Source organism: Elgaria multicarinata, chromosome 10 (genome assembly GCF_023053635.1).
Source record: "Elgaria multicarinata webbii isolate HBS135686 ecotype San Diego chromosome 10, rElgMul1.1.pri, whole genome shotgun sequence".
In the NCBI taxonomy this organism is placed as follows: Eukaryota; Metazoa; Chordata; class Lepidosauria; order Squamata; family Anguidae; genus Elgaria; species Elgaria multicarinata.
The window spans coordinates 93,981,208-94,007,762 of record NC_086180.1 but is presented as its reverse complement, the minus strand read 5'-3'; the positions used below and the strand labels follow the sequence as shown (position 1 = coordinate 94,007,762).

Sequence of the window (26,555 nt, the reverse complement as noted above, 5' to 3'; positions counted from 1 at the left end):
TGTCAATACCATGCTGAAATTCTGCCCCTCACACACACATGACGTGGTGGGGGAGCGGTAAAAAAGAATAAAAGATAAATCATTTAACACTTCCTCCCCCAGTACCTTTGTCATGCCCACTAGTGTAGACAGAAAATAGCTGGATGAATATGCAGAAAAGTGTAACATCCCCATAGTGAGGGAAATCAACTGCCATTCAACCTGTAGCTTACATTTGGAAGAGCAAGCGATTGGGAGCCACCTTTCTGGAATCATGTGCCAGCAGGGCCCTGATCCCCCTAAAGTTTTGATTTCTCTATAGTAAGCCTGCCTCACTATATTAGTCTTGCCCTTCTACAGGGCAAAGCAGAGTGTTATGTTCTGCCGACTGTCCCTCCTGCTGTGACGTGCATGCTCTTGCTTTGAACTACAGCAAGTGGTAGCAGAAAGAATCAGAAGGATATCAGCCTATAGAGAGCAAAGCTAAGAATAAAATAGGATCCAGCACAGACAAATGCAACATATGTGAAAAGCTACATGCAGCAAAGAAATCAAATGCACAAGTTTAAAAGTAAAGGAGTGCTTGGCAAGGTAGTACTGTCAAAGGAGATTTATGGGACTTCAGATGGAGGCCCATGAAAATCTAGAGAGAAGATTTCTTTTTACTCCCCCCTCAATATTTTTGCATATTTTTAGACAGAGCAATCAGCTTACTCACAAATGCATAACCTGTCTGCTCCCGCTTGTGTGTTTAGCGTGGGCAACTGGTTGACCACTGTGAATGCTGGACTAAAGGACTAATCCAGCATGGCTCCTCTAATGTTGTTATAAACAAGTTGTGCTGCAAAGGTCCCTGGGATAGGTCTTGGGAATGGGCAGGAAAATGAAGGGGGAGATAAACCATGGCAAGTCGGCAAATGCCTGATTGTCTTTAGGCAGCAGTGTGGCTTAGTGGCCCACTGTGGCCTGTTTTTCAGCATGGCTTATTGTGACATGCGAACAGGCCAGTGTGTGCAGACTGAGCAATAGTGATTTTTCAGAGTCTTCCAGTGAGAAATATTTGAGATGGGCTTGTAAACCTTGGCTTATAAAGGCCCAGATTTCATGGATGTCTTGACGAACTAGTTCCAGTGCTTAGAGTTGATCTTAAAAAATAAAAATACGATTTTTAATTTTGAGGTAAAATTTGACACTGACTTGATCTTCTTGTTAACAGGACCTTGTATGAACTTTGCCAGATGTTCCCTAAGACTGCGAGCAATCATATTAAAGTTGTTCTTCAAGATGCTACTCATGACATGGAAGAGATTCTAGAAGTGAAAGGTCATGCAGCATTTCCAGGATTAGACATGGTATATTTTAGTTTAGTTATTTGTTACATTTCAACTTGTGCCTTTCTGTCGGTGAACTCAAAGCAGGTTATAATTTCTAAAATTAAGGTATCATTTCCTCTAATAGAGAAGGTGGGTGGTTGAGTGGAAGAAAAGCTAACTTTTAAAAAACCAAACAAACTGCCTGAGAAGAACCTCTGAGTGTACAAAAGGCTGATGGCAGCTGTTTCCATAGATGGGGGGTGGGGGATGTAAAAAAAAAAGCCCAAAGGTGAGTCTGCCACAAGTCTCTTGAAAAGCATTTCATGAATGAACATTTGTATCTCATTTGAAAACAAGACCAGGAAGTAGGGGGAGGGGTGGACAGAGTAAGAGAAGGGAGTGACCTGTCTCCAAAACTGAATGCCTTCCCACACCCTACCATCTATATATATCAAAGCCCAGGCTGCTCATCCAAGCCAGTTATAGTTTTTGCCCTCTGGCGCCATCTAGTGACGCTTCTCGGAACTGTGGCCTTCTATGGAAGTTCCAAGTTCTGAGAAAGATAGCTGCCAGGAGCTTCCGGCCTAGCACAGGGGCCAAAACCCACGAACCTCCTCACCAGACTGCGCCTCTACACCTGTCGTATGATGGGCTTTTTTGCTAGTATAGCAATAAAATGCTCTGATTTCAGGCTGATAGCCCCATCACTATACAACACAGCAGAGGAAGTCAAGCAGGGGAATATACATGTCCTTTATCCTTTTCCCCAGCGCCTGATTGCTGAGTTAGTGAGTGAACAAGCAGCCCATGGTAACTTATTCTCAGGGTGGCTTAGCATGACGTGCAAACCCGCCCTCAAGTGGAAGTCTGGCAGGGGACAATAAGCATCCTTTATCCCTTCCCCCAGTCCTGATACTCTACCCTTTGAGGCCTGAACAGCTCTGTGACAGATTCTGTACCAAACCTTCTTACCAGGAGGGGATATGCTGAAACATTGTGTTGCAGGCCACACTTGTGCAATCATAGAATCATAGAATCATAGAATAGCAGAGTTGGAAGGGGCCTACAAGGCCATCGAGTCCAACCCCCTGCTCAATGCAGGAATCTACCCTAAAGCATCCCTGACAGATGGTTGTCCAGCTGCCTCTTGAATGCCTCTAGTGTGGGAGAGCCCACAACCTCCCTAGGTAACTGATTCCACCATCGCACTGCTCTAACAGTTTTTCCTGATGTCCAGCCGGAATCTGGCTTCCTTTAACTTGAGCCCGTTATTCCGTGTCCTGCACTCTGGGATGACAGAGAAGAGACCCTGGCCCTCCTCTGTGTGACAACCCTTCAAGTATTTGAAGAGTGCTATCATGTCTCCCCTCAATCGTCTCTTCTCCAGGCTAAACATGCCCAGTTCTTTCAGTCTCTCTTCATAGGGCTTTGTTTCTAGACCTCTGATCATCCTGGTTGCCCTCTTCTGAACACGCTCCAGCTTGTCTGCGTCCTTCTTGAATTGTGGAGCCCAGAACTGGACGCAATACTCTAGATGAGGCCTAACCAGGGCCGAATAGAGAGGAACCAGTACCTCACGTGATTTGGAAGCTATACTTCTATTAATGCAGCCCAAAATAGCATTTGCCTTTCTTGCAGCCATATCGCACTGTTGGCTCCTATTCAGCTTGTGATCTACAACAATTCCAAGATCTTTCTCGTTTGTAGTATTGCTGAGCCAAGTGTCCCCCATCTTGTAACTGTGCATTTGGTTTTTATTCCCTAAATGTAGAACTTGGCATTTATCCCTATTAAATTTCATTCTGTTGTTTTCAGCCCAGCACTCCAGCCTATCAAGATCACTTTGAAGTTTGTTTCTGTCTTCCAGGGTATTAGCTATCCCACCTAATTTGGTGTCATCTGTGAATCCACCTAATAGTTGTTCCATCTAGCTCACTTTTAACTAGTTTGTTAATCAGAATATCATGGGGCACTTTGTCAGAAGCTTTGCTGAAGTCAAGATATATGACATCCACAGCATTCCCACAGTCCACAAGGGAGGTTACCCAATCAAAAAATGAGATCAAATTAGTCTGACAGGACTTGTTCCTGACAAATCCATGTTGGCTTCTAGTGATCACCACATTGATTTCAAGGTGTTTACACATTGACTTCTTTATAATCTGCTCCAGAATTTTCCCAAGGATGGATGTCAGACTGACTGGTTTGTAGTTTCCAGGTTCCTCCTTTTTGCCCTTTTTGAAGATAGGGACAACATTACCCCTCCTCCAGTCATCCGGCACCCCACCCGTCTTCCATGATTTTGCAAAGATAATAGACAAAGGTTCTGAGAGTTCTTCTGCTAGCTCCTTCATTACTCTAGGATGCAGTTCATCGGGCCCTGGAGATTTGAACTCATTCAAGGAAATTAGGTGTTCTTTGACCATTTGTTTATCAATCTCAAATTGCAATCCTGCCCCCTCAACTTCTGCTTTACTTTCTCCAGTTGGGTCATAGACCCGCTTTTGGGAGAAGACTGAGGCAAAGTAGGAATTTGTCATCTTTTCTTTATCATCTGTTATCAATTTGCCATCCTCATTAAGCAGTTGAACCACCATTTCCTTCCTCTGTCTTTTACTACTCACGTATCTGAAGAAAGCCTTTTTGTTGCTTTTAGCATCCCTCGCTAACCTCAGCTCATTCTCATCCCGACTCCATTTTGGCACTTCTGTGCCACCTGTCTGTACTCTTCTTTTGTAGCCTGGCCTTCCTTCCACTTCCTATATGTATCCTTTTTTGTTTTCAGGTCATCTCTATGCTTTTTGTGGAGCCACATTGGTTTCCTCTGTTGTCTTCTATCTTCTCCTTGTTGAAATTGTTTGTAACTGTGCCTTTAAAATTTCCTTTTTTAAATACTCCCACCCATCCTGCACTCCTTTTCTCATTAGGCTCCCTTGCCATGTGACCTTACTTATCATAGTTCTGAGTTTATTAAAACCAGCTTTCCTAAAATCCAGAGTACGTGTATGCCTACACTCAACTTTTGTCTCCATCATAATCAAGAATTCAAGTATGACGTGGTCACTTTCCCCCAGAGTTCCTGTAACTGCCACTTTATCCACTAAGTCATCCCTGTAGGTCAATATCAAGTCAAGGATTGCCGATCCTCTAGTTCCTTCCTCCACTTTCTGTAGGAGAAAGTTATCACCCACACATGTCAGGAATTTCTTGGAAGGGCCGCTTTTGGCAGTATTGGTCTCCCAACAGATATCAGGGTAATTGAAGTCCCTCATCACTACTACATCACACTTCCTTGAAACACTGGCAATTTGTTTCTCAAATGTTTCGTCCTCGTCTTCTCATTGATTGGGTGGTCGGTAGTAGACTCCGATTATCATGTTCTTTTTATTCCTTGCTCCATTTAATTTAATCCAGATGCTCTTGATGGGGCTCCCAGTCTGATCCGCCTGTATTTCTGTGCAGCGATAGGTATTTTTAACATATAGTGCAACTCCACCTCCCTTTCTATTTCTTCTGTTCTTTTTGAACAAGTTATATCCTTCAATTGCTATATTCCAGTCATAGGAGTCATCCAACCAAGTTACAGTTATACCTATCAAGTCGTATTTGCCCTCATGTAATAAGAGTTCAAGTTCATTCTGTTTGTTTCCCATGCTCTGTGCATTAGTATATAGACATCGAAGACCAAATGTGTTACTCACACAGAAAATTGAAGCACAATTAACCCAACACAATACACTTACAGAAGAACAAAAGGGATGTAAAAGGAACAGCAGAGGATGCAAAGAACAGTTAATAATATACAATATCATCATGAAGCAAACAGAAAAACAGCAAAGAAACCTTTTGACTCCTTCCCATACAATTGGCTGAAAAAGGTACTCGAAATATACAAAATATATCCCTTCATCCAAAACTTCCTGATGGCAATAATGGAGACATGGAGAACAACAATGCACCTAACAACAAACAAGGATCATATACAAACAGAAAAAATAAATCTCAAACGTCGAATCTTCCAAGGTGATGCATTCAGTGCTGTATGGTTTTGTCTGTGATTCAGTTCACTATACACAACCCTTAACAACACTAACTACGGTGTCGACATAGAACACCAAAAAGTAATAAGGCACAAAATGAATCACCTCCTATACAGCAGGAGGAAGAGGCCTGTTGGACATTGACACAACTCATGCTAAACAGATAAAATCACTCAGAGAATTCTTCCACACTAAAAACACCCCCATTCATAAAGCCATAGTAAAAGCAGATAAAAATTACACTCCACTCAACCTAACACTACAAAACGAAAGACCAAACACAGCCACTCACACTTGAAGATAAAAAGAAAATGGGCACAAAAAGCACTCCATGGGAAGCACTACAACATAATACAGAACCCACAAATAAACAAAGAACAGTTGTACAAATGGCTTAGGAAGGGTGAGCTATTTCCTGAAACAGAAAGATACCTAATAGCCATACAGGATCAAGTCATAGCAACCAAAAATACATCATAAAAGATAACAGTGTAGAGACAGATTCATGTAAGAAATATCAGTTCCAAGGAACAATAGACCATGTAACAGGAGAATGTAAAATTCTGGCAGGAACCCTTCTCAAACTGGGGAGAGGCAACGAGAGGGGTACCGCAGGGCTCAGTCCTGGGCCCAGTGCTCTTCAACATTTTTATTAATGATTTGGACGGGGAGGTGCAGGGAACTTGGCTCAGCAATACTACAAACGAGAAGGATCTTGGAATTGTTGTAGATCACAAGCTGAATATGAGCCAACAGTGCGATATGGCTGCAAGAAAGGCAAATGCTATTTTGGGCTGCATTAATAGAAGTATAGCTTCCAAATCATGTGAGGTATTGGTTCCTCTCTATTCAGCCCTGGTTAGACCTCATCTAGAGTATTACTTCCAGTTCTGGGCTCCACAGTTCAAGAAGGACGCAGACAAGTTGGAGCTTGTTCAGAGGAGGGCAACCACTGTTAAGGATGCTTTAGGGTGGATTCCTGCATTGAGCAGGGGATTGGACTTGATGGCCTTGTAGGCCCCTTCCAACTCTGCTATTCTATGATTCTATATGGGCAGACACAATACAGCTGCAATAAAAAAAGTAACTGGCTATCATTCAATCTCATCAAACAACATACGCCATACTAAACATACCCAAAACAATCTTGAAAAAGGCAGATCGTAAAATATTCTGGGACAGCACAATTCATACAGACAGAACAATACCCTGCAACTGACCAGACGTGACAGTTATAGACAAAAAAAAACCATACACTTACCTCATAGACATAGCAATACATAATGACAAAAATGTTGTAGAAGAGGAAAAGGGAGAAAAATATACATCACTGGCTATGGAAGTTGGCAACAGAAAAAGGTCACAATTATTCTGTTAGTCACATCAATTACCAGCATCACATCAAAAATCTAAACAGAAAACCTTCAGAAACTGGGCCTACCAAAATACATCTACACTAACATCCAGAAAGCTGTCATACTTGAAATATGCTCAAAAGTCAGGAAATTCCTGACTCGGTAAAAGACAGCATGATTTGCCAAATCCTGTCATGTTCATCTAGAAAAAATGAGCGTGAAAAGAGATTAATAATAATACAAGGATGGTCAGGGGTCTGGAAACAAAGCCCTATGAGGAGAGACTGAAAGAACTGGTAATGTTAAGCCAAGAGAAGAGAAGAGAAGGCTGAGGAGATACATGATAGTACTCTTCAAGAACTTGAAAGGTTGTCACACAGAGGAAGGCCAGGATCTGTTCTCGATCATCCCAGACTGCAGGACATGGAATAATGGGCTCAAGTAACAGGAAGCCAGATTCCAGCTGGTCATCAGGAAAAACTTCCTGACTGTTAGAGCAGTATGACACTGGAACCAATTAGCTAGGGAAGTGGTGGGCTCTCCCACACTAGAGGCATTCAAGATGCACCTGGACAAACATCTGTCAGGGATGCTTTAAGGTAGATTCCTACATTGAGCAGGGGGTTGGACTCAATGGCCTTGTTAGTCCCCTTCCAACTCTTCTATTCTATGATAACTCAAGGAGAAAAAAGGTCCAAAGAGGACTGAGGATGCTCACTAGCTCAGGAATGTTGTGTTTCATTTGGAAAAAGAAAATCACGTGGAGGATCAAATGCCTGCTTGGGAACGGTTTTGCACTTCCTGCAAAGCCACCCTGAGAATAAGTCACCATGGGCTAGTTGTTCACTTGCTAACACAACTGAGATCAGGTGCTCTGTGGCTTACCATGGCTTTTTTCCTCTTTCAGTCCTTGCACCGGCATGTATCCCAGGCACCTTTTCAGCAGAACCCCTTGTTTACTTGGTCCCTGTGTCAGCACCCTTTCTGCAGTTTGTCTGCTGGTGTTGCAAGCCTTTGAGGGACAATCTGTCACACACAAATCACATAAGATCACCAAATGGAATTAATTTTCTGAGCCCTTATGGACATGGTAACATGTTAATGATTTATTTGACAAGAGTGCAAGACCACCTGTCTGCTGTTTAGCCAAGCATACTGATACACTCCTCTTATCAATGACTTTCTCTTATCATCCTCCCCTTCAGCCCTTGCTAGCAAAGAAGTAAGAACAACTGCCCCGAAAGCTCCTCCTCTCCCCTTCATGCTTGTCACTTCCCTCCACTGGTCTCCATTCCTAGCTGTTACGGTTACAGATCGGTGAGCTGGATCGTTACACATAAGCAAACGGCATGGGAAAGCAGTGAAAGACGGGGAATTGCGCTAATCTCATGGCAGAGCAGTAAGACTACAGGGGAAACTCTACACATTTTAAGGCAGAAAAAAATGACACAAATTTCTTAGCAGTGGACATACAGTCCTGGACCCTTGCGCAGGATTAGAGGGGGAAAATTGCAACCACATTCGGAACAATTCCTGGTGTCCTTTCTTCTCAATTTTTAGAAGCAATGGTTGGAGGGCACAGAGAAGGCATGAGGGATGAAGGCAGGGGGGCACTAGTGAAATTGTGCTGAGAACTCTTGCTGTGCAGTTCTCTAGCTATTTCTGCCAACCCATGATGAAGTCTCCCTACCAGGTTCAGACATCGCAAAATGCCACCATGGGTATGAACAATCCTTACACGGCTTGGGACTACAATACCTGGCAGAACGCCTCTTCCGGCATGAACTTACACAACATCTAAGGTCCTCCTCTGAGTGCCTAGTCTGAGGGAAGCTCGGAGGTCAGCAACAAGGGAGAGGGCCTTTTCTGTGATGGCCCCCGAATTATGAAACGATCTCCCCGATGAGGCTCAGTTGGTGCCAACATTGTTAACTTTTCAGCGCCAGGTTAAGACTTTCCTTTTCTCCCAGGCATTCAATAGCATATGTTGAGTTTTAACTGACTCCAAAACTAGCTTTGGCCTGGCTGAGTGTTGTTGTTGTTTTTAAAAAAAATATTAAATGTTAGCTGTTTTTATATTTTTAAATCATGTATGTTGATTTTTAATGTTTAGTTTTTTTAATCTTTTTAATTCTTGTAAACCACCCAGAGAGCTTCAGCTATGGGGTGGTATATAAATGTAATAAATAAACAACAAACCATAGGTTCTCAAGGTCGCTTGTTTGTGGAAAATAAGCCATCCTGCAAAACAGTGCCATGGCTGATCAGCTGTGGTTGGTTGCTGTGTTGTGCAAACCAGTTCTGAATCTCTGATAGCTTATTGTATCCTGAAGAACAGGTCATGGTTGCCTGGATGCAACTCAGAACAGGAGCACTCCTGTTAGGAGGTGAGGAGGGTACACTGCAACACTTTGCTGCATGTCCCAATTGTATTTGTTATAAATTAGTGGAATTAGACGATGTTGTTTTGGGTGGGAAGGAGCTAAATTGCAGTTGGTCCCAACCAGAGAGATTCAAAATATTGCTGGAAACAAGAATACGTTTTGAGCCCAAGTTAGATGTAAAGAGGTGGAAGGCCATATTCATTTTTAGATGAAAATCTACTTATATTAAATTTTCTGCATTGGTTCTATTTTCCACAAGGCAGGATAAAATCAATTTGCTGGGCTTTAAAATCTGTTGAAGATGCCTCTCCCTTTATGGTGCTCTCTTTTAGTTTCCTGTTGATATCCATTTCTACCTCTTTGAATAAAAGATCTTATTTATACATGCAAAGAAATTGATGTTTGCTAGGCTAATTAGCGAATAACAAGTTTGCCTTGTATATGGATGTCCAATTACCTTGAGTGGTTTAGCCTTAATAGAGCATGATACTTGTCACATAACAACTGGTTCTGCGTGAATGGGTCCAATGCTATTCTGATAACGTATGAAATCAGGAATAGACATGGGATAACAGTTATATCTGTGTATGTATTCTGTTCCACATGGTTACCTGCTTACTCAGATGTTATCAAAGCAGCTAGTAATATACTTATTGCTTCTGTTATTGACAGTGAATCTTTGTCCTTTCAGCTCATATATTTGAAAATTATTGCAGTAATTTTTCCAACCTCTGATTTCTGGCACCCAGTAGTAACACCATCATTGCTGTATATGAGCCAGCTACTTACAAAGGTAAGGTAGAATGTCACACTTTACTGCAATAAATATTTAAAATGAGTTGATCTTCATTGATATTGTAGTTAGGAATATTTGGAAGTAGATAAATCCACTTGCCTATATTGTCTGTATACCAAAGTGAGGGCATGACTTTTTATAGAATGCCTTCCTCTTGTAGTAGGCAATGTCTGAGCTTTAACATCTCCCCGAGCATTGTAAAACCTTTCTGCTTGGCCAGTGTTTAATGGCCATAGTGGAAGAAGTTTGCAGGAATGGTATGGGGATTGTAATTTTGTGCAGTTCTGGTGTGGCAACCCACTTTGAGAACCTGCAGTTAAGTAACTTTATCTCCATTGGACTTCAATATGCATATGGAAGACAATTATTAGATGTTTATAACTATAGAGAGCAATGTATGGAGCCTTGGAAGGATGGGGCAGCACTGTCTGGCAAGAGCCCTGAACAGTGAGATACAGTCATGTGAAAAAGAAAGTACACCCTCTTGGAATTGTATGATTTTATCAGGACAATTATTTATTTATTATTATTTATTTATAACATTTTTATACCGCCCAATAGCCGAAGCTCTCTGGGCGGTTCACAAAAATTAAAACCACAATAAAACAACCAACAGGTTAAAATCACAATTACAAAATACAGTATAAAAAGCACAACCAGGATAAAACCACGCAGCAAAGTTGATATAAGATTAAAATACAGAGTTAGAACAGTAAAATTTAAATTTAAGTTAAAATTAAGTGTTAAAATACTGAGAGAATAAAAAGGTCTTCAGCTGGCGACGAAAGGAGTACAGAGTAGGCGCCAGGAGGACCTCTCTGGGGAGCTCATTCCACAACCGGGGTGCCACAGCGGAGAAAGCCCTCCTTCTAGTAGCTACCTGCCTCACTTCCTTTGGCAGGGGCTCACGGAGAAGGGCTCCTGTAGATGATCTTAAGGTCCGGCCAGGTACATATGGGAGGAGGCGTTCCTTCAAATAACCTGGCCCCAAACCGTTGAGGGCTTTAAATGTCAATACCAGCACTTTGAATTGGGCCTGGACCTGGACTGGCAGCCAATGAAGCTGGAAAAGGACTGGCGTAATGTGATCTGGCCGGCCAGTCCCTGTTAGTAAACGGGCTGCCCTATTTTGTACCAGCTGAAGCTTCCGGATGGTTTTCAAAGGCAGCCCCACGTATAACGCATTGCAGTAATCCAAGCGAGAGGTTATCAGAGCATGGATAACTGTAGCTAAGCTATCTCTGTCCAGATAAGGGCGTAGTTGGTATATCAACCTAAGCTGATAAAAGGTGCTCTTTGCCACTGAGTTCACCTGTGCCTCAAGTGACAGTTCTAGATCCAAGAGCACCCCCAAACTACGGACCCGATCCTTTAGGGAGAGTGCACCCCCGTCCAGGACAGGGCAAACATCACCTTGCTGGACAGATGGACCACCCGCTAACACTACCTCTGTCTTGTCTGGATTGAGTCTCAGTTTGTTAGCCCTCATCCAGTCCATTACCGTGCCCAGGCACTGGTTCAAAACAGTCACTGCCTCACCTGGGTTTGATGAAAAGGAAAGGTAGAGCTGGGTATCATCCACATATTGATGACACCTCAGTCCACATCTCCGGATAACCTCCCCCAGCGGCTTCATGTATATGTTAAACAGCATAGGGGATAAGATAGAGCCCTGTGGAACCCCATAGCTTAGGAGCCACGGCACAGAGCAATAATCCCCCAGCACCACCTTCTGGAATCGGCCATCCAAGTAGGAGCGGAACCACTGCAACGCAGTACCTCCCACTCCCAGCTCAGACAACCTATCCAGAAGGATACCATGGTCGATGGTATTGAAGGCCTCTGAAAGGTCCAGGAGAACCAACAGGGTCGCACTCCCCCTGTCTCTCTCCCGGCAGAGGTCATCCCACAGGGCGACCAAGGCAGTTTCCGTTCCAAAACCAGGCCTGAAACCCGATCAAAATGGATCTAGATAATCCGTTTCATTCAAGAGTGCCTGGAGTTGTCCTGCGACCACCTGCTCAAGCACCTTGCCCAGGAAAGGGATATTAGCCACCGGCCTGGAGTTGTTAACATCCTCCGGGTCCAGATTAGGCTTCTTCAGGAGTAGTCTAATTACCGCCTCTTTTAAAGAGGCCGGCACCACTCCCTCTCTCAAGGAGGCATTTACAACCTCCTGGACCCAGCTGGCGATCCCCTCCTTATTTGATGTAATGAGCCATGAGGGTCAAGGGTCAAGCACACAGGTGGTCGACTGGACTTGGCGAAGCACCTTGTCCACATCCTCGGGCCTCAATAACTGAAACTCATCCAATAAAACTGAACCGGACGGCGCTCTGAATGCCTCTACTAGTGGAGCTGCATTAAGTGTGGTGTCCAATTCATGATGAATCTGAGCGACTTTATCTTCAAAGTGCCGTGCAAACTCGTCACAGCGTGCTACCGAGGGTTCAACTATCTCACGCCCTGGCCCAGAGTGTAACAGGCCGCAAACCACCTGGAAAAGCTCAGCCGGACGGCACTGAGAAGATGCAATGCTGGTGGAAAAGAACTGTCTCTTTGCCACCTTCACCGCCACAGAGTAGGCTCGATAGTGAGCTCTAACCCGTGTTCGATCAGACCCAGCACGGGTTCCTCCACCTGCGTTCTAGCCGTCTCCCCTCTTTCTTCATCGCCCTCAGCTCAGGTGTATACCAAGGAGCTGACCGGGCTCTGCTCAGAGGGAGAGGACGCTTGGGTGCGATCGTGTCAACCGCCCGAGTCATCTCTGCATTCCACAGAGCGACCTGGGCTTCGACAGGAGCACCAGCCATATCAGCAGGAAAATCCCCCAGAGCCCTCTGGAATCCATCGGAGTCCATTAGCCTCCGGGGGCGGGCCATTTTAATAGGCCCCCCACCCTTGCAGAGGGGAAAGGCCACCGAGAGTCTAAACCTCAGTAGGAAGTGATCTTACCATGACAAGGGGGTAGATGTTAGTTCCCCCACTTCCAGATCACCATCCTCCTGTCCAGTCGAGAAAACCAAGTCGTGTGTGTGTCCCTTTGCATGTGTTGGGCCAATGACATGTTGAGACAGCCCCATGGTTGTCATGGCAGCCATGAAGTCCTGAGCCGCTCCGGATACAGCAGCCTCGGCATGGAAGTTGAGATCCCCCAGAACCACCATCCCGGGGGTCCTCAACACCAGGTCCGAGACAACCTCCGTCAACTCAGGCAGGGAGACTGTTGGGCAGCGGGGTGGACGGTACACCAGCAGAATCCCTAATCTGTCTCGAGTACCCAACACACAGTACAAACACTCAAGATCAGCAATCGAATGAACAGGAAGCCTAGAGAGGGAGATTGTATTCCTATAGACCACGGCAACCCCCCCTCCCCGGCCCTCGAGTCTGTGCTGGTGCTGCACTGAGTACCCAGGAGGGCAGAGCTGGGTGATAGTAAACCCTCCCAGTTCACCCACCCAGGTCTCAGTGATACATACCAGGTCAGCCCCCTCATCCACAATCAGATCATGGATGAGAGAGATTTTGTTTTGGACTGACCTGGCATTCAGCAGCAGCACCACCAGACCCGAGAGCGAGCTGATAAGGCCACCAGGAACCATCTGGTTGGGGGAAGGACTAGAAGAAGGGATAGCTGTAAAGAATCTATCCCCTCTTCTCCTCATCTGGCCTGTTCCTCCCCCAGCACCATACCTCCCCCTACCCGTGAACACAGTTATGCAGGCATCCCCATATCCCCCAGAGCTCCCCAGGCACATATTAAAAGTTACTTAAAAGTTGATTAAAAGTTTTTTTAAAAATTGCTGTTGTCTGCTGGTCGGCTGGTGTTCTCCAAACAGGGTGGCTCCTCCGAGGTGCTGCCTCTGGCCGGCTGGAGCTTTACCTGCAAGCAAGGCGGGGCACTGGTCAGCAGATGTTCCACAGGTGGGGGAAAGAGACTGCAGAGCCCAGGCTCCTGCAGCCCCAGGTCTCCTCTCCCCACAGCAAGCAGCAAGCACATAATAACAATCATCTGTTCCTTAGCAGGTCTAAAAATTAGGTAAATACAACCTCAGATGAACAACAACACATGACATATTACACTGTGTCATGATTTATTTAACAGAAATAAAGCCATAATGGGGAAGCCATGTGTGAAAAAGTAAGTACACCCTTACTGCTTCCATAGGAATTAAGATGCTAAGTAGCAGACAGGTGCTGCTAATCAAATGCCCGTGATTAATTGATCATCAGCAAGTATGACCATCTCTATAAAAGCCAAAGTTTTTTTCAGTTTGCTGGTCTGGAGCATTCAGGTGTGTGTTAACACAGTGCCAAGGAGGAAAGACATCAGCAATGATCTTAGAGAAGCAATTGCTGCTGCCCATCAATCTGGGAAGGGTTATAAGGCCATTTCCAAACAATTTAAAGTCCATCATTCTACAGTGAGAAAGATGATTCAAAAGTGGAAAACATTCAAGACCGTTGCCAATCTTCCCAGGAGAGGACGTCCCAGCAAAATCACCCCAAGGTCAGACCGTGCAATGCTCAGAGAAATTGCAAAAATCCCAAGAGTTACATCTCAGACTCTACAGGCCTCAGTGAACATGTTAAATGTTAAAGTTCATGACAGTACAGTTAGACAAAGACTGAACAAGTATGGTTTGTTTGGAAGGGTTGCCAGGAGAAAGCAACCTAAAAAGAACGTGGCAGCACGGCTTAGGTTTGCAAAGTTGCATCTGAACAAAGCACAAGACTTCTGGAACAATGTCCTTTGGACAGACGAGACCAAAGTGGAAATGTTTGGCCATAATGCTCAGCACCACGTTTGGCGAAAACCAAACACAGCATATCAGCACAAACACCTCATACCAACTGTCAAGCACGATGGTGGAGAGATGATGATTTGGGCTTGTTTTGCAGCCACAGGACCTGGGAACCTTGCAGTCATTGAGTCGACCATGAACTCCTCTGTATACCAACATATTCTAGAGTCAAATGTGAGGCCAGCTGTCCGACAGCTGAAACTTGGACGAAATTGGGTCATGCAACAGGACAATGATCCCAAGCACACCAGCAAATCTACAACAGAATGGCTGAAAAAGAAAAGAATCAAGGTGTTGCAATGGCCCAGTCAAAGTCCAGACCTCAACCCGATTGAAATGCTGTGGCGGGACCTTAAGAGAGCTGTGCATAAACAAATGCCCTCAAACCTCAATGAACTGAAGCAACGTTGTAAAGAAAAGTGGGGCAAAATTCCTCCACGACGATGTGAGAGACTGATAGTCATACAGAAAACGATTACTTCAAGTTATTGCTGCTAAAGGTGGTTCTACAAGCTATTGAGTCATAAGGTGTACTTACTTTTTCACACATGGCTTCTCCATTTTGGCTTTATTTCTGTTAAATAAATCATGACACGGTGTGATATGTCATGTGTTGTTGTTCATCTGAGGTTGTATTTACCTAATTTTTAGACCTGCTAAGGAACAGATGATTGTTATTATGTACTGATATGTAAAATCATACAATTCCAAGAGGGTGTACTTTCTTTTTCACACAACTGTATGTGTTTGTCTAAAGATCTTGAGGCTGAGTTGCAGACCAGTCTACTTGTTTTGTAAAGGGGTACAAGAATGACAAGTCCAGACAGTATAAGGTGCTTTAACTACCCATTAAGTGTTGGCCTAATCTTACACTGTTTTTCTCTTCCTTCCCCCGTTGCACACATGCTGTCATGTCATTTTTACTTGAGGGTTTAACTCTGTGTAGAGTTTGATGTGATAAGCGCGTGTAAAGCAGTGGTGTAGTGCTTCACATGTGCTAAGGCTGTAAAATTGTTTTTGATCTCTCACTTGCACATGTTCAAGAATCGATACACACTGGGTTTTTGTAGGGAGTTATTCTTCATCTGTGATTTTCAGGTTATGTGTGAGAGCAACTTTCACTTCTAGCAGATGTTGGACTTTTCCTTTAAGGATTTATGCCATTGTAAAAGTGGGTATTAAGATGTTACAGCAAGAGCTGTGAGAAATCGTAATTTAAGATTTCATGTCTGTCAATGGTTTGCATGTTTTAACACATAATATTAAATTCCAAAATATCTTAAGTGCTGCTTATTCTTTAGGAAAGCAAGGACAGACATATGCAGAGAAAAGTGTTTTGTTTTGTTTTTAAATCAAGTATCTTTCTATACAGGTGCTCAAAACCCAGCAATTATTGAGACATGCTGATTGTAAAGTTCGTTTTCTATGGTTAGTAATTATGTGGTGTTTTTTTCAGTGCCGAGTAACAACAATACAAGATGTTGTTAAAGGGTTGTTTGTTTGCTGTATTTTCCTGGAATATGTATCCCTGTCTCAAAGATTCATCCCAGAACTTGTTAATTTTCTCCTGGGAATTCTTCACATGGCTATTCCCAAGGAAGGAGTCCAAGGTAGGAGTACTGGGGATAATATATTTAAAGATTTCATACACACTTTTTCTCCACCTTCTCCTATGACTTTTATTTGAAGCTGCAAAATCAATTTTGTGTGATACTCTTCTGATGTGTAAGTTTCTAGTGCGCGCTATAGCCTATGATATGCATAATAGCTTATTATTGAAATAGTCTATGATCCCCTGCCACACGATTGGGCAAATAAGCTACTGTGCGTAGCTTATTTCCCACCCCTCCCTCCCCCTTAGTCTTCCAGCCCATATTCCAGGGGGCCTGGCAGCAGACCCAACTTTTATCTCCTTTACGTCTCCCTTCCCAGCCCTGGTCGCAATCTTGATTGGGGTCAGGTCCCATTTGCGCAAAATGGGAGTTGGATAAATAAATAAAAATCTGGAAATTGGAGGTGGGGGTGAAATCCAAGCCCCCCATAGGATGGGGGGGGCAACACAGTTATTGATGAGGGGGTTGGATTTCATCCCCCACCCTGGATTTTCACAAGGAACACATTTAAAACTAATGAAAACAAATGGAGCTCATTAGTCCATTCACTTGCATGAGGGCTTTTTCCCCCTTGAGTTTCCCAAAGCTTCACTGTAGCACTGCATGTCTCCTCACTTCAACAGGAAGGGGGAAACTGCTGGGAAGGGGGTTGTTTCTGTGTGGGGTGTAAGAAAAGCAGAGGCGCTCTAATAATAATAATCTCCCTGCTCTGAAACACACACATTCTTCCCAGCTGAATCCCCCTTTATGCTGGGGTGGGGGAACACCCTAGGGGGGCTGCCCCAATTGGGGATCCACTCACCCCCTGGCCTTATACCTCCCTACTTCCAAGGAAGCCCTTTCCCACAAGTTGGGGAAATGGATTTTTCCCATGGCTTGATTTTTAAATGGTAAGCCACCAGGAAATCTTTCCCCCTGAGCTACAAGACAAGGCTTTCTTGGAGGTATGAAGGTGGGGGTGGAAAAGCAGTACCCATCCATCCTGGCATAATTGGTCATTCCACTGCAAAGTGGCTCTTTAAGATCCTTTGTTCCCAAAGGGTTGGAGGAAGGGTCTTAAAAACCCACTTCCCAACAGAGTCCCCATGCATGCTGTGGGCGGGGGGGCAAAACAAACCCACAGTCCTTGGTGAAGGGTTCGTTTTCTCTTTGCCAACCACCAATTTTCCTCACAGGGCACCTTAACTTGCATTGGGGATTTAAAGGTGCCTCATGAGGAATATCGCAAAGGACTGCCGGGGCAACCTAGTCCTTAGCGAGGTGTTGGGTTTCACCCCTACCCCAGATTTTCTGTTTTAATTGCTTTTGGAACCCGTTTTGTGTAAAAGGGATTCCAAGAACACAAAATAAGGCAGGATCTCCCTTTGTGCCCTCTGCAGGTCACCCCACCAGGGCACCCCTTTCCTCCCCCGCCCCACACCTCCCTACCTCCGAGGAAGCCTTTTCCCATAGGTCGAGGAAAAAGATTTCTCCCACAGCTTGACTTTTAAAACCCTTTGGTTCACCCCCCACCAGCCTTTTAAAACTGTTTTTGAAACCCCTTTTGCACATAAGGGGTTCCAAAAACCATTTTAAAAAGCGGAAAATCAGGGAAAGGGAGGCAGGAAAGTGCAAACAAGGTTCCCAGTCCTGTTTTTAGCAAAACCAGGACCAGGAATATTAAAAAAGGGGGGGACCCAGGAAAGGAAGTTATGGGCAGCATCATGGGTGCACTCATAAATGCAATCATTCCCTGTGGGACAAGACTGGCAGGGGTTTCTGCCACTCTGGCCACACAGCTCTGTATCCAGCCACCCACAGTGACTACCAGACAACACAATAACACACAATGGTTTAAATAACCCACTCTACAGACCATGGGTTATCAAAGTGGGTTATTGTGGCCAAATAAGGCATTTAAAAACCCGTCAGATGACGCGATAACCCACGATAGGTTAAATAAGCCACTTATTTAACCCATCGTGGGTTATAGTGATGTCTGAATCCAGTCTATGGCTCAAAAGCAAGCGCAATCTGCATAGGATGCTTTCTGCCTCTACTGTTTCCTTGCTTGAACAAGGAGCAACTTTTTCTTTGACACATCTATAAACTTATCATAAACTCCAGTTAACCCAAAGAATTATAGATTTGCAGTTCTTTTGATGTTCTAAAATTGATAAGTTTTCAGTGCCTTCATTTTTCCCCCTTAAAATTTGAACAAGGAAGCATATGCTATTAAGTTAGGTTTTATGTGATGTGATGCAATATACCATATTGAGTTATGTTTTAAAAATATGTAAAAGTTAACCATAAGTATAATTTCCATGTAAATGCTTGAATATAACATTTAAAATAGCTTGTTCGTGCTTTATCGAATCTTTTTCTAATCAAATATTTCATTTCAAATACTTTTGGCTATTGGGATTTTTTTTAGAAAGATATAGTTTCCAAAATTAATATTGAGGTTTGTTTTTAGTTTTGTGTACTAAACATAAATCAAATGAACCTGCTAAATCAGAACTCAATTAAAAACCATGAACGTATTTTTTCCTCCAGAATTAATTTGACTCTGACTATTTCAAATCTATAAATCTTTATCCCATAGCTTGGAATGTTGATGGAATAGTTAAAACTAATGTTGCCTTCTCTTCCAGGCTATACTTTGGTGCATCCTTTCGGGTCATTAGGAAAACATTCAGACTTGTTCATGATCTGTGAAAAAACAAGCACAGAGACCTGGCAAAAGCAAAATTTTCCACTTCGTATTATAACTAGATCAAAAGAAGATAACAGAACCGAAGTTAATCATCTTGGGTATGCCTGGGAAGTAAATTTATATAAGAAACCAATTTCAATTATTGTGTTCTAAGCCACTTGGTTATGTGCTTTGGACGTGTTAGAAAATATTTCCATTTTATGATAAATAGTTCATGCTTTATACCTTATCTTCACATGATTTCTGTGGAAGTACTATAGTTTCCATAGGCTTCTTAGGCAATTGAACAGTTCCTGCAGAAAGTACATGGGTCCAAGCATTTACAAGGTATAAATACCAGAGAATCAAAGACTTGTGGAAGGGACCACAAGGACCATCTAGTCCAGTGGTCTTTAGCTGGTGGGTCATGACCCAAAAGTGGGTCGCAAGATCAATCCAGATGGGTCACAGAAAAGCTGTTGTTGCCATGTTGGGCAGTTTTGAAATTATGAAAGTGGGTACCTTGTTGCAGGTTGGGAGTTTGAGGTGGGTCAGACAAAACATTTCCAGCCAATAATTCAATAATTGTCCAGCTGAGACCTTGACATTCAGAGAATACATTTTCTGCTGACTTCTTCTTTTTCTTCAGGTCTCCAGGCACTTGAAAAACAGTGGTAAAAGTAACACTAGATCCAATCCAGGATCCAACACTCCCCTCAGTCTTCTTTTCTCCGGACTGAACATCCCAAGTTCTTTCAGCCTGTCCTCACAGGGCATGTCCTCATTTCCCTATATCATCTTTATTGCCCTCCTCTGAACCTGTGCTGACCTGTCAATGTCTTTCTGGAAACGTGGTGCCCAGAATCTTATGCAATACTCCAGATGTGGTCTCTTTTATATATATATATATATATATTTAATACAATAATAACAGTAACGAACAAAGAAAAAAATCTACTTAATACAATAATCTAATAATGATAATAATAACAGTAACAATAACAACAACAATAATACTATAATAATAACCATAATAAAAATGATAATAATAAAAGGTGCAACCCACCCCCTGGGACGATTATTCTCCACTCCAAAATTGTAACACATCTTGTAATGGTTTACACCCTTTCCCTTTTCCTAATACAAATTTGACAAAGGGTTTCCAAACCTCAAAATCGTTCCGCTTTAATATTCCTTTCTTAACTTTCATATACCCCGTTAGCCTATCATTAATAGCAATATCCCAGACTTCTTTATACCATTCTTCTATTTTATATTATCTTTGTTCTTTCCAATTCCTAGCAATTATCAGCCTAGCTGCTGTTAGTAAATTAGTTATTAATTCTTTACTATTTTGCATACATTGGACCCCTTCATATATTGATAACAATGCTATCTTTGGGCCTATTTCTACCTTTCATCCCATTCTTTCATTTATTTCTTTAAATACCATTTCCCAAAACTTCTGAATATTTTTACAATCCCACCACATATGAAAATACGTACCTATTTCCTGACACCCTCTACAACAATTTACTGAATATTTCTTATCTATCTGGTGTAATCTTACTGGTGTTAAATACCACCTCCATACTAATTTGTAGTAATTTTCTTTTATTCTTGTCGACATACTCTTTAATATACATTGATTCCTTATCTTCCCCCACTCTTGACCACTTAACTGTCCTACCATATCTTGGTCCCATATAATTTTAATATGTTCTTGTTGTTTTTCCATGCTCATTAGTATCTTATACACCGCACTCATTAAACCCCTACCAACTAACTTTCCATTTTTGTTTTCTCTTTGTAAAATCATAGAATCATAGAATAGCAGAGTTGGAAGGGGCCTACAAGGCCATCGAGTCCAACCCCCTGCTCAATGCAGGAATCCACCCTAATGCATCCCTGACAGATGCTTGTCCAGCTGCCTCTTGAAGGCCTCTAGTGTGGGAGAGCCCACAACCTCCCTAGGTAACTGATTCCATTGTCGTACTGCTCTAACAGTCAAGAAGTTTTCCCTGACGTTCAGCCGGAATCCGACTACCTTTAACTTGAGCCCGTTATTCCGCATTTATCCCTATTAAATTTCATCTTGTTGTTTTCAGCCCAGCACTCCAGCCTATCAAGATCACTTTGAAGTTTGTTTCTGTCTACCAGGGTATTAGCTATCCCACCCAATTTGGTGTCATCTGCAAATTTGATCAGCGTTCCCTGCACCTCCTCGTCCAAATCATTAACAAAAATGTTGAAGAACACTGGGCCCAGGACTGAGCCCTGCGGTACCCCACTCGTTGCCTCTCCCCAGTTTGAGAAGGTTCCATTGATAAGTACTCTTTGAGTCAGATTCTGTAGCCAACTGTGAATCCACCTAATAGTTGTTCCATCTAGCCCACTTTTAGCTAGTTTGTTAATCAGAATGTCATGTGGTACATCGGCAACTTCAACACTTAATATTCATAGTCCTTTTCCATCGTGTTGCTTTGAGATTTATACCCTTTTAAAAAGAGATAATTGATTTTCCCGGCACGGCCGGTTAGAGAATTACAAAAACCTTACCAGCACCATGGCCGCCAAGCTCCGCCCCCCAGGTATACGCCATGTTGAGCTCAGGCAGAAACACGAACATTGCACACCCTTTGCAGGTCACCACCTCTAGGGGCTCCTTTCCATCCATACTGTCTATTTCTGCTTTGTTTTTTTCCTTTCTGATTATAGTGGAATTGCCCTTGCTTTGTCCTGTCCTCTCTGAAGGTACACAACTATATGAGTATGTCTTAAGGGAAAATAAGATTTTTTGGTTGGGTTTGTTTTATTTTATTTTTTTTGGTGGTTTTGTGGGGGGGTGTTTCTCTTTACGTTTTTCTTTGTTTTTTCCTCCCTCTTTGTTTTGGTTTTTTTTTTTTTTTTTTTCTTAGAGGCCTCCCCCTTGACCTCCCCTGCCGAACTCCCCCTGTCAGACTCCTGTTTGCTCTTCCTGTTAGCTCTCTCTCTGTTCGCTGTCTCTCTGGGAACTGGCTTACTTTTATAGCTTCTACTTGAGCTGGGCCAGCTGCTCTTCCCTGCTTCTGCTCAGCTCCAAGTCAGGAAACAGAATCAACCTTTCCATTTCTGTACACTCTCTACACTCTATATTTTCCTCTTTTCACTTTTTTGTCCATTGTTCTAGTTGTGGTGCCTCCAGCCAAGCATTTCGCCTCTCTCTTACTAACTCTTTTTTTTTGTCTTGATCCATTTCCTTCATCCAATCTTTTAATTTATTTATTCCCTTTTCCCTTAAATCTTTCTCCAATTCTTTCTTCAAATTCTCTGGGAAATTCCCCATCATCACCACTGGCGTTAGGGGTGATGTCTTTGGCATTAATTTTTCTTTATATTTGGCCCAAATCTCTATTATATTTTTCATCAGGGGGTTCTCTATTCCCCCCCATTTCTTTTTTTTTTTAATTATAAAAAAAATGTTCTCCAACCTATACTTCTTCTCTTGCATCTCCCATTCTAACCATTCTAAATCTTTATTTCCTATCATCCCGTCTATCACATACCTTAATTGATTTGCAATATAATACCACTTTATATTAGAGAGACCCAATCCTTCCACTTTTGGAGATTCATACCATATCTTCTTATTGATCCTTGCTTTCTTAACCCCATTACCATAATTATTAACTACTGTTTGCCAATATTTCACTTCTGCCTCTGACGCTTTAATTGGTAACATTCTAAACAAAAAATTAATCTTTGGTATGATCTTCATTTTTATAATTGCTATTCTTCCAAACCATGATAATCTTATTTTCCTAAGTTCCTCCATCTTTTTCTTGATCTCCTGTTTCAGCCCTTCAAAAATTTTCTCTCCCAAATCCTTTAAATCCTCAGTTATATATACTCCCAGATACTTAATAGACCTCCTCACTTTAATTTTTACATTTCTACTTACCCCTCCTGAATCTGTTCCTTATTATAGTTAAATAACATCATATCTGATTTAGGCCAATTAATCTGTAGCTCTGTCATTCCACCAAACTCCTTCAGATGTTGTTTAACCCTTTCCACTCTCTCCAAAGGCTCCTCTATAGTTAATAAAGTATCATCCGCAAACAAACTTATTTTGGTTTTCTCTACTTCCTATCCCCTTGATATTTTCATCTTTTCTAATTATTATTGCCAATGTTTCTATTACTAATGCAAGTAAAATCAGGGAAAGGGGACATCCTTGCCGTGTACCTCGGGTTAGGAAAATTCGTTCTGTCAACCCATCATTTACCTGTATCCATGCACTATTTTTTGATATAACTTGTTTATCATACCTTTAAATCTCTCACCAAATCCTAATCTTTCTATTACCATTTTTAGCGCTGGCCATTCCACGCAATCAAAGGCTTTAAAAATATCTAAGGCTATCAACCCCTCTTTAAATTTATTTCTCCCAATTATATCTATTGTAATTAAATTCAATTTAATTAAATTAATTTAATTAATTTAATTCTTCCAATTAAATTAGACATCTGTCTTCCTGCTACAAACCTGCACTGGTCCCTTTCGATATAATTATCTATAAACTTATTCATCCTTTTAGCCATAATTGCTGTCAATATTTTTGCGTCTTGATTCAATAACGAGATGGGCCTATACGACCCAGGTTCTGTCGGGTCTTTCTATGGTTTTGGTATTAACACTATCAATGATTGTTCCCACTATGGTGGGATCGCTTCCCTTTCTTGTACCCTATTATATAACACTACTAACTTAGGTATCAACATTCTTTTAAATATTTTATAATATTCTGGTCCCAATCCATCTAATCCTGGTGACTTCCCCCCTTTTAGCCCATCAATAAACTCCTCTATTTCCTTGTCCGTCACTATTCGATCCATCTCCTTTCTATCTTCATCCTGTAGCTTTATTTTCCAGTGTTCCTTTATATATGCCTCAATTTTTTCCCCTGATTTACTCTCTGAGGTATACAATTCCTGATAAAAATTTCAAAAAATTTCTAACTTTTCTTTCATCAAATTACAATTCTTCCCCGCTTTATCCTTAATTACTCCAATTAAATTCTTACTCTTCTTTGCATGGATCTCGCCAGCCATTTAGAACTCTTATTACTATGTTCAAAAATTGTCTTTTTAAATATAGCAAGTTCTTTTGTATTTCCTCAGTGTTCATTTCCTCCCATTCCTTCCTCTGCCTGCAGTTGCACATATAAATGCTTATCTCTATTTTTAATATATTCCCCCTCCAATTTTTTAATCTCCTTCTCTAATTCCTTTGCTTTCTCTTCTTGTTGTCTCCTCATCCTACACGTCTCCCTAATACAAATCCCTCTAGCAATCGCTTTCATCGAATCCCATAATATTGCTTGGGTACATTGTCCTGTGTCATTGATTGCCCAAATATCCTCCATTTCTTTCTTAATTTTCTTCACAATTTCCCCCTATTAAGTAATCTATTTTCTAATCCCCATCTTCTAGCATCCCTGTAATCCTTCTGTATTTCGATATCTACATTAACTAAAGCATGATCCGTAACTTTGATTATCCCTATTTCTGTATTTATTAATTTCGACACATTTTTGATACAAAAATGTAATTAATTCTATAATAATTATTGTGAGCTGAGGAAAAGTATGTGTACTTTGATTCTTGCCCTTTAATCCACCTCCACACGTCTTGCATCTCATTTCTTTCCATAATTTTATATAACCCTGTAATATTTTTACATTTTTCTTGTGCTGTAGGCTTCAACTTATCTTTCTTTTTATTTAAAACCATATTGAAATCTCCAGCCATTATTGTTGATCCATTTTGCAGACCCCCCCATTTCTCTAAACACTTGTTAGTAAAACTGCACCTGATTCTCATTCAGGGTGTATATATTCACCAATGTGTATTTTTCTCATCCCACTTCTCCTTGAATTATTATAAATCTCCCCCTTGTATCCTTCTTTACTTGTAACACATTAAAACCACATTTCTTCGAGATTATCACCGCTACACCCCTAGACTTTGACAATTCATATGCTTTTTCATACGTGGTTGCCCACCTCAATTTAAGTTCATTAACTCCTTCTTTAACTTGATGCGTTTCTTGTAAAAATATAATATCCGCTTTATCTCTGTTCAGTAAAGCTTCTATTCTCCATCTTTTTAACACTGTTCCTAACCCTTTGCCGTTTAATGTAGTAATTCTCATTCGATTCTCCATGTAATTATTGTCTTTTCTTTCAAATGGTTCTCTAGTGAAAAAACAACAACATACATATACATACATTCCCCCCTCTTCCCCCACCCACCCCACCCCCACCCATCCCCACATTTAAGCCCTTCCCCACCTTTCTTCTCTGGAGGTGTCCAACCTCCCGCATGGCAATTCTACCCTTGAGGAGGGGGGATGACAACTCCCGGTATCCAGCAACCTCCAGTCCCCACTCCCGGTCAGTCTTCTTCTCTCTTCTCACTTCCCTGCATTCCCTACAGCGACACCTCCAACTGCTCCTTCTTCTGTTTCAGATTCCACCTCCGTGTTTTCCATCTCTTTGTCACCTTGGATCAGCCCCAACTCCCGCAACAATGCTTGTCCAGCTGCCTCTTGAATGCCTCTAGTGTGGGAGAGCCCACAATCTCCCTAGGTAACTGGTTCCATTGTCATACTGATCTAACAGTCAGGAAGTTTTTCCTAATGTCCAGCTGGAATCCGGCTTCCTGTAACTTGAGCCCATTATTCCGTGTCTTGCACTCTGGGAGGATCGAGAAGAGATCCTGGCCCTCCTCTGTGTGACAACCTTTTAAGTATTTGAAGAATGCTATCATGTCTCCCCTCAATCTTCTCTTCTCCAGGCTAAACATGCCCGGTTGTTTCAGTCTCTCTTCATAGGGCTTTGTTTTCAGACCCCTGATCATCCTGGTTGCCCTCCTCTGAACCTCACGTGATTTGGAAGCTATACTTCTATTAATGCAGCCCAAAATAGCATTTGCCTTTCTTGCAGCCATATTGCACTGTTGGCTCATATTCAGCTTGCAATCTACAACAATTCCAAGATCCTTCTCGTTTGTGGTATTGCTGAGCCAAGTATCCCCATCTTGTAACTGTGCCTTTGGTTTCTATTTCCTAAATGTAGAACTTGGCATTTATCCCTATTAAATTTCATCCTGTTGTTTTCAGCCCAGCACTCCAGCCTATCAAGATCACTTTGAAGTTTGTTTCTGTCTTCCAGGGTATTAGCTATCCCACCCAATTTGGTGTCATCTGCAAATTTGATCAGCGTTCCCTGCACCTCCTCATCCAAATCATTAATAAAAATGTTGAAGAACACTGGGCCCAGGACTGAGCCCTGCGGCACCCCACTCGTTGCCTCTCCCCAGTTTGAGAAGTTTCCATTGATAAGTACTCTTTGAGTCCGATTCTGTAGCCAACTGTGAATCCACCTAATAGTTGTTCCATCTAGCCCACTTTTAGCTAGTTTGTTAATCAGAATGTCATGTGGTACTTTGTCAAAAGCTTTGCTGAAGTCAAGATATATGACGTCCACAGCGTTCCCACGGTCCACAAGGGAGGTTACCTTATCAAAAAATGAGATCAAATTTGTCTGAC

At 42.2% G+C, this 26,555-nt stretch overlaps 1 protein-coding gene across 1 annotated transcript in view; it reads left to right on the top strand.

Annotated features, from left to right (window-relative positions):
* The window catches only part of NOP14 (NOP14 nucleolar protein), a 98,192-nt gene that overhangs the window by 60,669 nt on the left and 10,968 nt on the right, over nucleotides 1-26,555 (top strand). Inside the window, exons 11-14 of the mRNA XM_063135864.1 lie at nucleotides 1,196-1,331; nucleotides 9,763-9,864; nucleotides 16,132-16,285; nucleotides 18,922-19,081. Coding sequence (XP_062991934.1) covers nucleotides 1,196-1,331; nucleotides 9,763-9,864; nucleotides 16,132-16,285; nucleotides 18,922-19,081 — 552 coding nt within the window. The remainder of the gene's footprint in view (nucleotides 1-1,195; nucleotides 1,332-9,762; nucleotides 9,865-16,131; nucleotides 16,286-18,921; nucleotides 19,082-26,555) is intronic.